At 48.2% G+C, this 17,832-nt stretch overlaps 1 protein-coding gene across 1 annotated transcript in view; it reads right to left on the reverse strand.

Moving 5' to 3' along the window:
• Window positions 1-3,305: 3,305 nt before the first annotated feature.
• The window catches only part of LOC146178135 (A disintegrin and metalloproteinase with thrombospondin motifs like), a 164,771-nt gene continuing 150,244 nt past the window's right edge, over window positions 3,306-17,832 (reverse strand). The window contains exon 9 of the mRNA XM_084577961.1: window positions 3,306-6,937. Coding sequence (XP_084434087.1) covers window positions 6,798-6,937 — 140 coding nt within the window. The 3' untranslated portion in view covers window positions 3,306-6,797. The remainder of the gene's footprint in view (window positions 6,938-17,832) is intronic.

The raw sequence follows: 17,832 nt of genomic DNA on the forward strand, positions 1-17,832 counted from the left end.
TGAGGATAGAGATGAAAGATGGAATAAAGGACAAAAGAGAGGCTCCTGAATAATTATCGACCGACCTTTAAGGCGAAACTCTTATATGCGCCATGAGCAAAGGAAGCGAGCGTTGTTGAGTGGAAAGGATGGTACCGAAACTTCAGATTGATCAAGCACGAGTATGATGTCATCGCCGCGGAGACCAATCAGAAACCGGCACTAAATGGCTTCAAGCAGTATTTCTTTAGATTAAGCTTTATTGGGTTGGATGACGATATATTAAGGTGTACGACGTTAAACCCATAACCAAGCTAAGGCGGATTAAGAGTGAATTACGTAGGGATAAGTGGATTAGGGTATACTGTGGTGGATTTCAGGTCATTCTGGTGGATCGCGATAGATTAAGAGTCGATTACACGTGATTGAACTGTATAACGGACTGCTATGAAATTAGGGTTGATTAAGATGAATTCTAGTGAATTGCAGTTTGCTGTGTATTACCAGCAGATTACATTATATTTAGCTGGATAATGGTAGAATGTATTCAGAGCTGATTACCTTTAATTAAGTTTTATTATAGTCAGATATGAATGAGAACGGTGGATTACGATGACCTCAAGGTTAGGTCATCGCGGCGAAGATTCGAGTGGATCTGTTCGCTCTGTCTCTTTAACGCACGCGCACACACACACACACACACACACACACACACACACACACACACACACACACACACACACACACACACACACACACACACACACACACACACACACACACACACACACACACACACACACACACACACACACACACACACACACACACACACACACACACACACACACACACACACACACACACACACACACACACACACACACACACACACACACACACACACACACACACACACACACACACACACACACACACACACACACACACACACACACACACACACACACACACACACACACACACACACACACACACACACACACACACACACACACACACACACACACACACACACACACACACACACACACACACACACACACACACACACACACACACACACACACACACACACACACACACACACACACACACACACACACACACACACACACACACACACACACACACACACACACACACACACACACACACACACACACACACACACACACACACACACACACACACACACACACACACACACACACACACACACACACACACACACACACACACACACACACACACACACACACACACACACACACACACACACACACACACACACACACACACACACACACACACACACACACACACACACACACACACACACACACACACACACACACACACACACACACACACACACACACACACACACACACACACACACACACACACACACACACACACACACACACACCAAATGCCGTACATAATACTCGTCGACTACAAGTCCCACATTTAAAAGCCAACTGCAACGAAATTTTGGTTTGGCTTGGATGCCTGTTAATGTGCTCGATACAACTAATTCCTACGAAATTTTTTTTGCTTCTCAGGAAATTGTGCTCACTGTTTTGTGGCTCTGCAATGAAGGCTAGGCAGGAAAAAGAAAGAGGCGGGCTTGGGGAATGGAATTTATTTCCGAAAAAAAAAAAAAAGAGAGAGGTCCCCGCTGACCCGTCGTGGCTCGCTGGCCTACGAGGCAGGGTAGGGGGCGCTTCAGATGCTGACCGGGAGGCTTTGTGTCCAGGCGGCTTCTTCCGCCAGTCGGATCATTAGGTGCTGGAGCTCAGAGTCGGAGCTACACTGCAAGGTCTCCCAGGTTTCTCTGCTATCTATTTTGTACGCTGCACCGGGGGAGTGCGGACATTCCCAAATTATGTGATCGAGGGTCCTTCTCTCATCACAGGGTATATTTTTGACACTAGAGCACACAGTCGTCTCCGGAACATGCCATGTGGAGCACGGTTTTTTATTATTCGTGCTGGGAGTGTGGGAGGGGATGAAGAGAGAGAACTTTCTGTGACTCTGTAGTTAAGGATAAACTGGACATAGAAGGCGACCGGCCTCTGTTCACGTCTTTGTTTGTGTGTGTGTATTGCACGGAATTAGAAATACCAACGCTTCTATGAATTAAATCCGCGGGGAGTTGGGGGGCGGGGGAGGGGAGCGGGAGAATTATATTTGTAGAACAGTCTTATTTACAGTCAGTCTCGTTTACTCTTGCGACTTATCGGAACTACTTCAAACGCCGTCTGGCAGTTTTCAGAAGGCAGATTTTTTGCCTAAATGTATATTCATAAATGTTCTCGCGCTTATGGGGAAATTCAGCTCAGCTTCTCTGCAGCACTGCCTGTACATGCATGCTGTACAATACAGAACACATGGTAGCAATTTGCTTCGCCTATGATACATTCGCCGCAAGTGTGACGTAATGGGAGTTGTCACCGTAGTTGTCACTGTGCAAACGAAGGGGTGGAGAAATGATGGTAGCATGCACTGCCCGACGAAGGACTTCAGTAATATCGCCGTTTCGTCACTGCGTTGCATATTTTGAGCTTAATCTCATGTCTACCTATGATACCTGTGCTATGTGTAATGCTTCTTCAGTGCGCCCAGTGGCCCCAGCGCGTTTGCGGTTAATGCTGTGATCGGGCCGTAAGCGTAACTTTCGTCACCTCACAATATGAGCTGCAGACCTGTACAGACTTTAATCCGGGATATATCGTAGTCCAGAAAAGAACAAGTCGGGACTCAGCACTTCATGTCGAAATGAGGGCCAGTCCCGCAATATCGGGGATGGTTGGCAACTTTGTTCGGAGTAGGCCTGTGCGATTGGATGGAGAGAAACTGAGGGATCACTGAAGTGGCCTATTCTCCACTGGGCGTGCCACCACTCTCCGAGATTTGTGTACGCCGCAGCATGCCGCCAAAATGCCACAAATTCAGGGTTCATGATTCCGACCGCACCCGTTTCTATGTCATTTTCGACTCTCCAAAATGGCCGCATTTTTTCCTGTTTGAGTTTGAAAGCATTTTTCTTTTTAGCTATTAATGACGCACTTCGTTTTATTGCAATGCAACATTTTGTTTTAGAACGACAGCTATATTCCTCCAAGTACAAAACCGGGGAAAGAATTCGTTCCGTCTGGGTGACCTTGAAGCTGAGCCAAGGTCAATGTGGGACTTAGCCTTGTCATCGACTGTCTCTGCCAGTGTGTTATGCTATATATGGTAAGCTGGTGCGTGACTAACCCCCCCCCCCCCCCCCCTTGACATTTGACCTTGGAAAGTGATTGGTTCTCAGTAACGTCCGAGATTACATGATAGGCGCGCGATGAGGTAAGCTGAACGCGTAGCATTAACAGAACAAAAAAAAAAAAGATATCGCTCGTAAATCTCGGTTTAGCCGCGCTTAACCACTGCTAATTATGTGCTCCTAGAAAATACTCTCTTCACGGAGCGAAAGTTTCTCCAACGGGGCAGGTGACGAAGCTTTCGTTGGACTTGCAGAGGGACGAGAGTAGACAGGCTGGTAAAACAGAAAAAAACAAGGCCGTTTTTATTCGTCTGTTTCATTTTTTTTCTCTTGCCGCTCATTTGGTAAGGGTTCATAAATACTCTTCCGTGGGACACTGAATCTCGGGTGCCACCACGCAGCAGTGGCCGCATGGTAGTCGTCCGGTGGACTCCGCCAGGCGCCCACGTGTCTGCCTTAAAACACAGCGTGCTGGTCGCGGGGTTCGTCCCCGCCTCGGGACGCACTCCGTCACCTTACACGTGCTGCTGCGCCACGATGGCGCTCTTGGACAAACACTACACAGCGTTAGGACAAGAAACCTCGGCAGACGTCATTTCGAGTGCACGCTCTAGGGTGGCGCCTTCCACTTGCAAAGCGTCAGTGGCGGTAAGTCAGGCAATGACCAGAAACGCAGGCTTACTGAATACGAGTACTTCCTCATACGGTGTGCGGAGAAAAAACAACATTTCTTTATAATCGGACATAACAGCACTGAGAATACGATTGTACGGCGCAAGACTTAAGCAAGCACTACGGACGATAGTCGTATTGCAGCGCTTATTTGGTTAACTATTGTGAACTTCTATATCGCAGTTTTCTGTTTGTTTAGAATCTAGAAAAGAATTACTAGAAAAAATCGAGTTCCAATCGGTTTATTTAGGCATTACAGTGGTGCTTGTTGAAAAATTTTCTTTTTTTGAGAACAGTTATAACAGGAAAATAAATAACAGCGTTGGATTCTGGATACTGAGACCCTCGTAGAAATGGTCTGCACGCAGAACGTAACGGGTACTTTGTCTTCCGAAGTAGATATTACGCGTATAACGGGAAGGCAACCCCCAGAAAGTTTAATGCGATCATTTGCTGAAAATATTGTAAAAAGCAACAGCACAAGCACTTGGAGTGATGAGGTGTTGTAACAAGTGCGTTTCAAGTTAGTTATCCACTGCGTAAGAGGTCCAAACTTAGCTCTGCGTGTAACTGAAACTGCGGCTTAACTGGCCAGACGAGAAATGGCTTCGCTGCTGAAGCATCAACAGATTAGAGTGGCGCCACCCTTAGGCGTCTCTCGGAAGCCTACTGAGGATTCTTACACAGGCAACACCACTTGGATAACAGAAAAGAGGAGAAGCCTGAGCGCTTCCCCGGATCACATTGTTCCCAGCTGTTGGTCCCTATCCTTGCGGAAAACAAGAAAGATGGTGAATTTGGGCCACTCAAGAGTAGAGCGAATTGTAAGGAAACGGCTACGACGTCACAAAAAAGGACACTTAAGGACTCCGCTATCAGTGCGGCGGTGTACAAAAGGCGCGTATCACTGTATCAGGCATGTCTCGCTGAGCGCAACACTAATTGTCCTTTTGTTCTGACGCATTTCGCAAACCTCCACAGTGGGTCAATAGTAACGCATCCACTCGTGCTTTTTGAAGACGCCGTCTCGTCGCTTTGGCTGACAGAAATGACCCGGAAATTATGTCGCTTTTTCGGTCGAGCCTTGTTTCCGGAAGTCCCAGGCTGTAGTACTCCTGCCGCCTACACAGGACTGCTTCATTCTTAACGTCTAAGGGAACACGTGACCGTCGACTGAGGAAGCGACATAAATTTTGCTGCTTCGAAAACCGTTGCTGAAGGGAGTCGCTACGAATTTGGTCAGATTATGACTTAGCGGCTTCAAGAAAGTCGTTTCCTGCTGCTCACGTAATTTCTTTTTGTACAAGGTTGTCGTAAAGCCACCTTCAACTACGAGGCTACGTAAACGACCGAGGACAGCTGCACAACTCGATATGGTCCATCGCGCACTTAACACTTCAACCGTGAAGCGCTTTGAAGTGTGAAGCCTGCAGAAATAGTTCAATCAACACCTTTTTTTTTTTCTCTTTTTCTCAGCACACGCGTATTTCTCTGTCGACGTATGAGTTTGAATACAAGTGTTGAGACACGCGCATCAAGAACTGCGTTTTTCTTTTCCTAAATACTGAAAGTATTCATCCGTCTTTATTTCACGCCGGCTTTAAGTAATGTTCATTAAAGCAACTTCCGCGAACAGTTCCAATACGCAGCGTGAAATAACTGTTAAATATTATCTTCCTCTGTTCAGCTTTGCATGCTAGCAGGGGAAAAAAGAGGTGTAAATTCTGAGTGGATGGAGTGCACCTATGAATATGATTATTTTGACGTTTCCTCAACAGTGCGTCTTAAGTACAATAAAAATAGAGGTGAGATGAACTGATGCTTTTAACAATGGAGCTTGTTTTGTGCGCAAAATAGCAGGAACAACAGGACAGCGATGGGTAATGAAACGATGAAAATATTGGCTTATTTTTGTCGTTTGTTTTCCTTAGTCTAGCGTCTTGTCTCGGCAGCTGTCTCTCCTCGGCAGTGCCGAGGCTCAATAAACGTGGCATCCTATGCAAAGCCGAGCTGTCGTAGATTCAAAAGCGCGAGCGCTCCTGAAGCGATCGCTGCATTTCGAAGAAAGTAGATAAGGTAACAAAATAACAATATTATACGTGTGCCCTGCTCCTTAAGGAAATCCGTAGGATAACCGTAAGGCGTGACTTCCCTGGCTAGTTGGAAAAAATGAGCCTCACTCGATTTCCCGCACTCCCCCTCGCGGAGGCAATTGTGAACAAACCTCGTAGTGTTTGTCGCGTGCGGGAGCAACTTACAAACGAACTGCTCCAACGGCTTAAGATAATCGCTGAGAGTGACGCACCCACCTTCTTTCACAATTGGGTCACTCCCGCTAAAACACTTGCCAAGCTGCGCGCCTAAGTCGGCCCAGGCGTCAGACATGTTCACAGCAGCAAAGCCAGGACGGCTGACACATTCAATAGTTGGCACACGAATTCGTGGCTTCTTTCTATACACGTTCTATCGTCGGCTGTGAACATGTCTAAGAACCAGCCAACATCGGTTAAAACACAGTCCACCAGCGGCGTTTCTTTACGGCACGCCACAAAGCATGGCCGAATGGCCTGCCACTTCTCATCGGACGTCCACCGTCAGTCTTTCGATCCTCCGAGCTCCCTCGGACAGTTCAACAACGTTCTTAAAACAGGTAAAAATGAAAAACAACAAGCAGGAGGACTCCATCGGAGCCTCCAAAACACCACCAGCTTCGGTGACTGTGATGGGCTTTCCACCAGAACACACTGGCGCACAAACACGGGTTCGCAATGGAATCTCCTTGGCCCCTTAGCCTGAGATGGCCCGGGGCGCTTCTTCGTCTGAGGTACGTTCGCCTTTGCTTCGCATCACAGATTTAGGAGCAGTACAGGCTCTGCGAGTAGCAGCAGTGCCTCTGGATGTAGCCGTGGTTGCAGTAGCGGTTGCCAAACTGCTGCAGGAACTCGGCGCATGTCATTCGACCGGCGATCAGCTCCGTGCTGTCTCCGCTGCAACCTGCGACAGTGCGGCAAAAACAGGCACTGTGAAGACGAACACTTATGCCTTTGGCGACATACGCAAGCGCCGTGCTCGGAGAGTAGGACGTAGAATACATGCGATAACCAAGTAGGGAAGCGCAGTGCTTGCTAGGAGAGCAAATGAACGCAGTTAGTAGCAGTAGCAGGCTTGTTGCGTTTGGTACATGTACGCTATACGTTCTTATGCTCTGCCACACATTGCTATCAGTACTGACAGAGCCACAGTTGTATAAAGGGCGGGTGGTCCTTTGAGGGGCTTGCAAACTGAAATCGGACAACAGCATCTATTCAAATATATTCGAAAAAAAAAACAAGAAACGAAATCGTAGAGGCTCTGATTTGGATAAACGACGTCGTCATCGTAGTATGTCGAAGCCGAAAACTATAGGTCATATTATATGGCAACTCGGTTGGCTGCACAGCACTATTTCACTGCCCTTCATATCTGATAAGATTTTGCTGAGTGCCGTTATAACAATTTCTGCTGCATACCCGCATGGTTGCGTAGATGAAGGTGCCTCTTCTTTCACTCTTTTTTCTATTTCATGGCGGGCTGATGTCCACTCTTCCGTTTAGAGCTGACATTCCCCTCTCGTATTACTGAACTAACCGAAGTGCGAAGTTCTAGATTGTATTTTGCTCTGTAGTCGTAAGTTATGCTGTTTGTATTTAAAAATATCCCTTTCATCATAGGTTACAAAGATACAAACTTACTTTTAAAATGATTTTTGTAAATTTTCACGGCCCTAAACGTTCTACATTAAGCTTCAGGACATGGTATTCCGTTTAGAGTATATGTGGCTGAGATTTTGAACGTGCTTTGCAGGGTAAGAAAAAAAAAGAAATCTCAGTGGCGATAGACTGCTTAACCGAAGGAAGCGGGATCAAATCCTGGCCGCGGTGGTCGCTGTTCCACGGAGGCGAAAAGCAAGGTGCCCATGTGCTGTGCGATGTTAGTGCACGTTAAACAACCACAGGTGGTTGGATTTGCCTGAGTTTCTTTGGGACTTTGTAGCCTGTAAACTAAACAAAATCACAAAAGCAAGATACAGGTCACATTCATGAACAATTCTGCGAATCAGTCGTCGCGCTATCGATTTTGAAGTGAAGTGTATTCATTCTCGATCATGCTAAGATCTTCGTTTGGTTTTCCGATTTTCATTGCCTCGTTCGCGTGTATTTTGACGCCTAGGTGGTGGCAGCTGACAACTTTGACACCTCCTTTGATGTGGGAGGGTAGGATGGGAATGGAACGCGAGACCCTGAAATCCCTAGAAGAACTTAAGTGCGCGCAGTTGGTTACACTTAAGCTTGACAGCTGCTGGCGGTGCTACAGACTGTTTATTTCTGCTATGAAGAATTTTTGTTGCCCTCTTCGTTTTCTTTAGCCGTGGAACGTTTCAGTGTTTATCTTGATAGTTGAAACAAACCGCCAGTCGGCAGTGTGCGCATCACAGGTGTCGGTGTCTTTCTTGTGTATGTGATGAAATATGCAGCGCCAGCAGTCGGCAGCATTGGATTCCAAGACAGACATTATGTCGCTAGGCCAACGCATGCAGACTAGTTCGTTCAGCTAGCTTACTGAAAGCGGCGCGATTGAACGGTACACGCCAGTGGTCACACGCCCGGGTCCATCGCCGACCTATACACAGCAATTTTGCCATTCCCCTTGGAGCTCCTCGCTGCCCATCACCGACTAGAGCTGATCCCTGATACGATTGACATATACATTGACGCTTCAATTACTAACGAATTTGCCTCTATGACTTGGGTATGCGATGACAACCCTCCCCTCTCAGGCGATTATGCCTGCCACCTACCTCAAGGCACCCCTCTTCAGGCTGAACTCGCGATTTGAGGAGCCTTGTCACGTGTGCCTTGCGTGTAATTGATTCAATACGTATTCTTACTGATTCATATGAAGCCTACAAGGTGATCGCTACTCCTGGTTCGCAAGATGCAACTGCTACGGTCATACAGCGCCTCCTTAAACGCCGCCAACTCGCGACCAGAACTGTCATCATTCAGTGGACCCCAGGTCACACTGACGGATCAGGGGGAAATGCGGCGGCACACTCCGCGGCTGCCTTGGGAAGCGGGACGTCCGCATTTACTTCCCCACCCTCTTGCTTTATCCTTACTCGACCTTGGCCGGTCAACAAACCCCTTCTCTTGCCCTTATGCACTATATGCGCACCAGTCTTCGTAGCCTCAGTCAGCATCGCATACAGGCATGCAGGTGGCCACACCAGACCCACCTTTTACGCGTAAGACCCAATGTCAAGAAGTCTTGAATAAGCTCATCGCCCATGCGCCTTACACGCCACGTATTATGGCCTACTGGCGTCAGTACACAGATGAAATGGTTACGTGTCCCCACTGCACGACTCTTACCCACGGCGGCATATCTTATCTTCTCTGGGATTGCCCTGCTTTTTCTACTGGACGCTCCGAGATCGATCCCAACCGCCTGAAATACAGTTCCCTTCTAGCAACATACAAATGACATTTATCAAGTATGGCTCCCTTAGTGGCCTGGTCACAGCAATGTGATTTGAGTGACGACCTTTGCAAACACTGAAGATTCTACTTACTCTTCGTTACCCTCACCCATGGCGATGAGCCTTTCTATTCAATAAAGGACTTTCAACTCAACTCGGCAGCCGCTCCTGTCGCGTGGCGTTCTACACGCGTTTGTTGTAGTGCCCATTCAAGTGTGGGGTTGGTGGTACGGCGCTGCTCCTATCGCGAGGCGTTCCCTTTTGTTTCCATCGCCCCACCGCTCTCTCCACACGACATCATCACGTCGCCGCCCTCTCTCATGACGTCATGTTGTTGCTAGGATGTGCCATGACGTCAGCGGTGGCGGTCTCCATGGCAACCACGTTGGCATAACGCTACACAAGGAGAACTAAGATCAGCTTCTCACGTGCCCCGGCGTGGTTTAGTCGGTTAACGCACTCGCGGCTGGTGGTCGGAGGGGCAGGAATTCGATTCCCGGTGGAGGATTATTTTTCCTCTTAAAGGCTAAACAGAACTCCGCCGTCATTTGATTGACAGGTTGAGCGTGACGCTTCCTGCGGACACGGACGCACACTCATCAGCCTATAAAGGCTTCTCCTTAATAACGCTGTGGCGTCATACCATTGAAGGCGAAGCTTTAGTGTCCGCCCAGATCGTTGCTCTCATGTGTACACAATTCTGTTGCTGCGACTGAAGAGCCTTTCAACTGGCTCCGGCTGAGCCATCACCGGTGCCTCGTGCGGACAGAGGAGCGTAGAAAATGATGCGAGATGAAAGGAGAGAGGGATAAGCGTTGCAGCTGCGGTGTTCTGCTGAAGTGGTGAGGACGACAGTGACGACAGGACGACAGTGTGTCCCGTCCTTTGCGCTGTTCCTTAAAAAGCTGAGACACCCTGAATATACATATATTGTTACGGTACGCCGTCTCGGAGCCGACGACGAAGTGCAGGAGTATATGAACAACGACGACGAAGTGCAGGAGTATATGAACAACGACGACGATGAAGCTAGGCTCTGTTGGCGTTCATGACGGCGAACTGTTGCGACTACGTCGGAGTGTGCCCCGTAACATTTTGGTGGAGGTGCCGGGTTCGATACCAATGCCACAATCTGGATCTCCGCAGTGGCGCCAGCGTGGTGCTAGCACTATGCTGTCCGACGAAGCCCCTTCTACAGCGGCACAACCAGCGCCCACTGTCGTCGTGGCGCAGCCTCGTGATCCGGGCACCTTTTGCGGCACCGATCGTCGACATCGAAGACTGGCTCGCTGTGTACGAGCACGTCAGTAAGCATAACGAATGGGATGCAGTATTCATGCTTGAGAACGTCATTTTCTACCTGGTGGGCATGGCGCCCGTCTGGTTTGAGACTCTTTGGCAAGCCAATCGAACGTAAGCTCAGCGCTAAAAAGGATAGCATCGCGAGCACAGTGTCGACGGAATCATATCTGTCGTACATACAAGACGTCCTAGCTCTATGCCGTAAAGTGGACAGCGCCATGCCCGAGTCCGATAAGGTGGGCCACATCTTAAAAGGAATTGCTGACGACGCTTTTAACCTCCTCCTTTGCAAAGACGGTACGACGGTCGACTCCATCTTCGAGGTATGTCTGCGGTATGGGCAAGTTAAACACCGTCGTATTGCCCCCCCCCCCCCCTCCCCCCCCCGCTTCGACCGCTTGCCAAACACAGCTACTACGTCTTCGCGCGATCTGCCAACAATGCAGCAGCCGTCCCATCAGGCAAACTTGACCAGGATCATTCGCAGAGAGTTGGAGGCTATAGCCTCCGTTGCCTTCAGCCCTCAGCCGGCTGTCGTTCGCCAAGAATTCGCGAATGTGGACCTTAATGCGAACGTAAGCCTCAGCTTTGGTCAGCCGTCCGCACAGCCATATATATGCGCATACGAACGTGACGAGACAACTATAGGCGCTCGAAATCTGACACATAAACATATAAAGAAAGAACTGCAATCGCTATTTGCCTACTCGGCTACTGAACCGCAGTACCCAGGTTCGAACCCAGCTGCCGCGGACCTGACGCGGACCATGATTTCGATTTTAACCCGGCTTACACATTTAGGTAAATACGCGAGTATCACAAATCCACATGCCAAACTCTCCCCATCCAGTACAAAGGGCTGGGGAACACTAACGAGCGGTTGTTCCTGCGCCTGCTCACAAATACGATGTTGTGCCTGGCAGCTCTAAAACATTTGGTCCCACATTTTATGGGCGGTGCTCGCACTGTGGGGAGGTATCTGACACCTACCACAAGTGTGGGCCTGCTAGCAGAACCAATCCCTATCCCCAACAACACCTGAGAGGACTGAGAGGCGACACTGTCCGGCTGCTGCACCCTCGAAGCCCAAAATGCCTTGACGCAGCGCGTTCGGACTGCGGCAAACGCCGAGTGCCTGTCTAGGCATCCCACCTAGTAACTATAAGGGTGTTACTGGCAGTACCCATAAGGTACTGTAGTGACCTTTCATGTCACTACACTACACTACCTCTCTGTATATATGCAATATTAAATGTTTTCACCACCACTACCACCACCGGCCGCATTTCGATAGAGGCGAAAAGTAACATACACAGGGATGTGCACTTTCTTATGTGTGGAACCCCGAAAACATTGCGAGTTCCATGCCTAGTATTGTAGTGGGCTCGTGCGTATTGCTGCTTTTTCTTTTTTTCTTTCTTTACTCAATACTGCGAACCTTGTACAGGTCCAAGCAGGGTGGTAACATGTAAAAAAAAAAATCGATAATAACAAAGGTAATAAACATCAAAGTGTGGAGAAAGGCGATAATGAATCATTCCAGTCTGTTACTGTGCGAGGAAAAAATGAAAACTTGAATAAATCAGTTCGTGCGAAATACGGCGTCAGCGAGTTAGGATGATGGTGGCGCGTATGCCTCGATAATAAAAGCGACGGATATGATGAAGGGGTAATAGCTAGGTCTCGATTCCAAAGCGCGGAAAGAAATTGCAAGCGTAAATTTTGTCTTCGTTGTTCAAGACATTCAATACCATTAACCTGCATTAATTCAGAGGGTGAGTCATACGGAGAAAATTTAGAGTAAATAAACCTCACAGCTTTTCTTTGTACCTTTTCTAAACGGGTGATATTGTGTTTAGTAAACGGGTCCCAAACATTGCATGCATATTCAAGTTTCGGTCTAATTAGTAAATTGTAAGCAAGTAGTTTTACGCTCGAGGGAGAATTTTTAAGCTTATGTCTTAAAAAGTATAGTTTACGTAATGCGGCAGAGCAGATGTTATCTATATGTAAATTCCATGACAAAGTATTAGTAAGCGTGACACCCAAATATTTGTACTTGGCCTCTTCCAACGAAGGTGAAGAACCTAGCCTGTCGATAAAAGAGAGCGGAGCTTTTCTGCGAGCGAAGCGAAGAACGACGGTCTTATCCGTGTTAACTTTCATGCCCCCCGTTTTACATCATTCATAAACCTTAGCCAGAGAGGAGTTAAGATGGATTTGGTCGTTAAACGAGATTATTTCTTGAAAAAGCACACAATCATCTGCACACAGCCTGATATGCACGTTGTGATCAAGGTCAGTTGAAATATCATTAATATATAATAAAAATAAAAACAATAATGGCCCCAGCACGCTTCTTTGGGGCACCCCAGAGCCAACCGGAAGGCAACCTGATTGTTCTTCCTTAACTTCTACAAATTGGTACCGATTGCTTAGTAGTTTGTTATCCATATGATCAAAATTTCAGGTAGGCCAATGCTTCAGAATTTTAATTATTAGTTTGTCAAGTGGGACTATGTCGAAAGCTTTGCTGAAATCTAGAAATATTGCATCAATCTGACCGTTCTTATCAAGACATGAAGCAAGTGAATGTATTACTGTCACTAGTTGCGTGTACCCTTTTCTAAACCCGTGTTGGAATTTAGAGAGGACATTATGCGCATCTAAAAATTCATTAATCTGGTTGGCAATAATATGTTCGATTAGTTTAGAATATGACGATGTAAATGATATCGGACAGTAATTTTGCAATAACGCGCGGTCACCTTTCTTGTATACTGGCACAACCCTGGCTACCTTCCAGTCATTCGGTAAATGTCGATGAAGTAATGAAATACGGAGGAGAATAACTAAGAACTTTGCAACAGATTCAGCATATCGCTTCAGAAACACGTTAGGAAGGTTGTCAGGACCACATGAGGATTTACTCTTTAAATTTAGTAGCATGGAAACTACGCCAGGATATGAAATAAAACTAACATCACGGGGGCCCGAAACACTGTATCATTGGATGGACAAGCACCAGAATTCGAAAACACACTGTGAAAGTAGTCGTTGAAGTGGTGCGCGATATCCCTGTGATCAGTAACTACTGATCCATCGACCAAAATTTGAGACACTGGTTTCGTTTTTTCGCTTATATAATTCCAAAACGTTTTTGGCTCCTCCACAAAGAAATTTGGCAGCACAGTATTGAAATGTCTACAACTATATTTTCACTTTTAATATTTTCGCATTAGAATGTGGACATCCGATGTGGACAAAAAAAAAAAAAAAAACCTAATTCAAGGATTGAGGCTCATTTGTGGTTCCCTGGCGAAGCCGCACGAGACTGCTGTTGTGTGGTGTTTTGTGTCAACCTCGCTAGACGGCGCTTCACGCCTGTTTCAAATGTACCGCGAAGGTGCCCGCGGGCGCCATCTTTCTTCCAGACCGCCGGACCCAGCCGCCGTCTGAAAGGCGAGTGACCGCATTCGTAGACTTCTAACATGTTTTGAAGCTAGCAAAACTGAAATATCTTGGTATCTTTGTACGGAACAGTACCACTAGTAATTATGTGGTCACTAAATTTATCACTTTAGTCAAGAATCGATAGGAAAAGATGAAGTGTGTGGGTGGACCGGCGAACACTTTAGGGCGCCTGCTTTTGTAAATCGCCGGCCATTTGGATCAACTCCTGTTCTACGCGCAGTGCAGTGGTTTTAAAACAAGTGACCAAGTGTGTGTCTGTCCAGCTGGGTGTTCGGTCTTACTTGGGAAGACCGAACACCCACCTGGACAGACCGATCACCAGGGAAGAAGTGTTCGCTGCCATAAAGGTATGCACGCGCAACACGGCGGCGGGTGCAGACAAGATCCATAATGCACTCATACGCAACCTCAGCGACGGGGCAGTCGACCAATTGACAACCTTCCTCAACGGGCACTGGGCCGCAGGAACGGTTCCTGAAGAGTGGAAGCATGCAGAGGTCGTAATGATCCCAAAACCGGGTAAGAAACTCCAGATCGAAAACCTCCGACCTATCTCACTCACCTCCTGCCTAGGCAAGCTCTACGAGCGTGTCGTTACTCGGAGGCTCCAAAATTACATGGAGGATGAAGACCTGTACCCCCACAGCATGTTCGGCTTCCGAGCTCACCTCTCCACGCAGGACGTCCTCATACAACTCAAAGAGGAAGTCCTCACCAATGTCCCGAGCGCTGGCGAGAACGCGGTCATGGCCCTTGATATTAAAGGGGCCTTTGACAACGTTAGCCACGCGGCTGTAATGGAAGGACTCGACAACCTCCACTGTGGCGAGAAGATTCACAGCTACGTGAAGGCCTTTCTCTCCAACCGAACTGCAACGGTTGGGCTCGGAGACCTTCGCAGCGATAAATTCTCGACCCCCAACAAAGGCACACCTCAAGGGTCCGTCATCTCGCCACTACTTTTTAATGTGGCTATGATCGGACTCGCTAGACAACTTGAGAAGATCGAAGGCATACAGCACGACATGTACGCTGACGATTTCACGGTTTGGGTTACCTCCGGATCGCTCGGCCAGAAAGAAGAACGGCTGCAAGCAGCGGCTACCTGCGTAGAAGAATATGTCCATGCACGAGGTCTCGCCTGCTCCACAAAAAAATCCGAACTCTTGCGAGTTCACAAAGGGAAACGCAAAGAAGGGACCCTCAATGTCTCCCTCGAAGGAAAGCTACTTCCCGAACGAGACAAGATACGAGTCTTAGGAATGTGGCTTCAGAACAATCAGCGATGCAGCCATACGCTCGGCCTTCTCAAGCAATCGACCACTCAGGTCGCCAGGATGATCACGCGTGTGTCGCAGAAGCGGAGCGGTATGCGAGAGGGGGATACCCTGCGCCTGGTTCAGAGCCCGGTACTCAGTCGCGTAGGCTACGCCTTCCCGTATTTCAACCTCAACAAAGGAGAAGTGGAAAGTGCAGATATCATCATCCGCAAAGCTTACAAGACAGCCCTGCACCTACCAATGAACACCTCTAACGCAAAACTGCTAGCTCTTGGCGTTCACAACACCTTCGAAGAGATCAAAGAAGCCCAACTGGTCACGCAGATAGCCAGGCTCCAGCAGACTCCTACGGGGCGCTCGCTTCTTAGGCGACTGGGGCTAGGTGCAACTGCGGAAATCAAGAACCGTGCTGCGAGCATACCGGACGCAATTCGCCAGACGCTAAATGTTAGCTCCCTTCCCCGGAACATGGACCCCAACTTGCATGTGGCCCGTAGAGCAGCCCGGGCGAAGTATGTACAACTAAATTTAGCTACAAGATCCACCACGGTATACACGGACGCGGCTCCGTATACAGGAAGCTCACATAATAGCGCCGTGGCGGTAGCTATTGATTCCAACCTAAAGGAACTAGCTAGCGCCTCAGTCAGGGAATGCACGATAACCGAAGGGGAGGAGCTGGCCGTTGCTCTTGCGGTGGTAGCCGGGTATCGATGCAACACGTCCCTTACCATTCTTACAGATTCTAGAGAAACGTGCCGTAACTACATGAACGGCCGCATAGGTCGCGCCGCCCTCAGGCTCCTCCATAGCACGACCCCATCAAAAGTCAAGCACGACATCTACTGGGTGCCAGGACACACCGACATAGCGGGGAACGAACGCGCCGATCAGGTAGCTCGAGGGTACACGAGCCGAGCTTCCTCCCAATCGGACGATCTACCCGAGCGAGTCGGCCCTACGTACTCCGATATTCTTAACTACTATAAGGGGGTACGGATCCGCTATCCGCCGCCTCATCGGGATCTAAAACAACAAGAGGCCGTGTACTGGCGAAGACTGCAGACAGGAACATTCCCTAACCTGCATACCCTGAGCAAAATTTACCCGTCACAATACCGAGACACCTGCCCATGGTGTGGTAGCAAACCTTCGCTATACCACATCACGTGGCAATGTAAAAATAACGACAGCTTTCGTAAAGACCCGAGTGCAGAACAGTGGGAGAGCCGGCTCTCCAGCGGCGATTTGGATTGCCAACTAGGTTTAATCCAGCACGCCTAGCGAGCAGCGAAGCTCAGCGGAGCCCTGGAATAGGGGCACCGACCCTGTGAGAAGACGGAAGATGGAACTGTTCCGCTACTAGCACAAGGCCCTCCTAGAGAAACTAACGTATTTCCTATCCTATCCTATCCTAAGTGTGAAATACCATGTCTGCGAAGGTCGCAGGAACGTGTGCGTATATAGATAAGTCGTTGAGAATGCCGTCCGCTGGCGCCGCTCTGCCAGACGAGGTGAAGACACGGAGGGCGAGGTGCAGAGTCTATTACGCTCTGACACGGTGAATCGGTATAAGCAGCACAAAGTGAAGCAGCAGGTTCGCCGAGACTGAGTAAACAAACATACAATTTAGTATCGCCGCCTGCGCCAAGAACGTCAAGCAGGCTTTGTTGAAGTGTATTGCTTTGCGTGAACGTAATTGCTTTGCGGCGCCGTCATTAAGTGAAGGAAAATTAATACGCTGGTCGCGCCAATTTTCACCCTGAAAAAAAAAAAAAGCAACATGGCCTACTATATCATCGCTATCACCGCGCGGTTGTGAATATTGTACTTTTCATTGTGTAATGATATCCCTTTGATTTTTTCATCGCCATACGCCTCCTGCCACCAATTTGTTAGAACGTCAGTCATTAACTGCTGTCAAAAATTAAAATGAAATCGCACATCGATGGCATCTCTGATTGATACACATTTGCCAAACGTTTCCAGCTGCAAACACACAACTATGGTTGGTTGGTTTAGTTTATGGGGTTTAACATCCCGAAGCGGCTCATACATTGAGACACCGTGGTGGAGATGTCCGGAAATTTCCACCACCTGGGTTTCTTTCATGCACAACAAGAAATAAATAACTAATAACTTTGTGCATAAAGTTTTATGTACATAGCAAAAAAAAAAAAAAGGAAGAGCTGCGGGCGGTCATCGATGCGCACATGATCACGCGCCCGTACGCATGCATGCATGCACGAGCATAGTGTGTGTGATTTCGCAGAACTGAATATAGATGTCTCGATATAGATGTGCGATGTCTCTGA

This window comes from Amblyomma maculatum, chromosome 9 (assembly GCF_055883805.1).
Source record: "Amblyomma maculatum isolate TAMU_Amacu chromosome 9, ASM5588380v1, whole genome shotgun sequence".
In the NCBI taxonomy this organism is placed as follows: Eukaryota; Metazoa; Arthropoda; class Arachnida; order Ixodida; family Ixodidae; genus Amblyomma; species Amblyomma maculatum.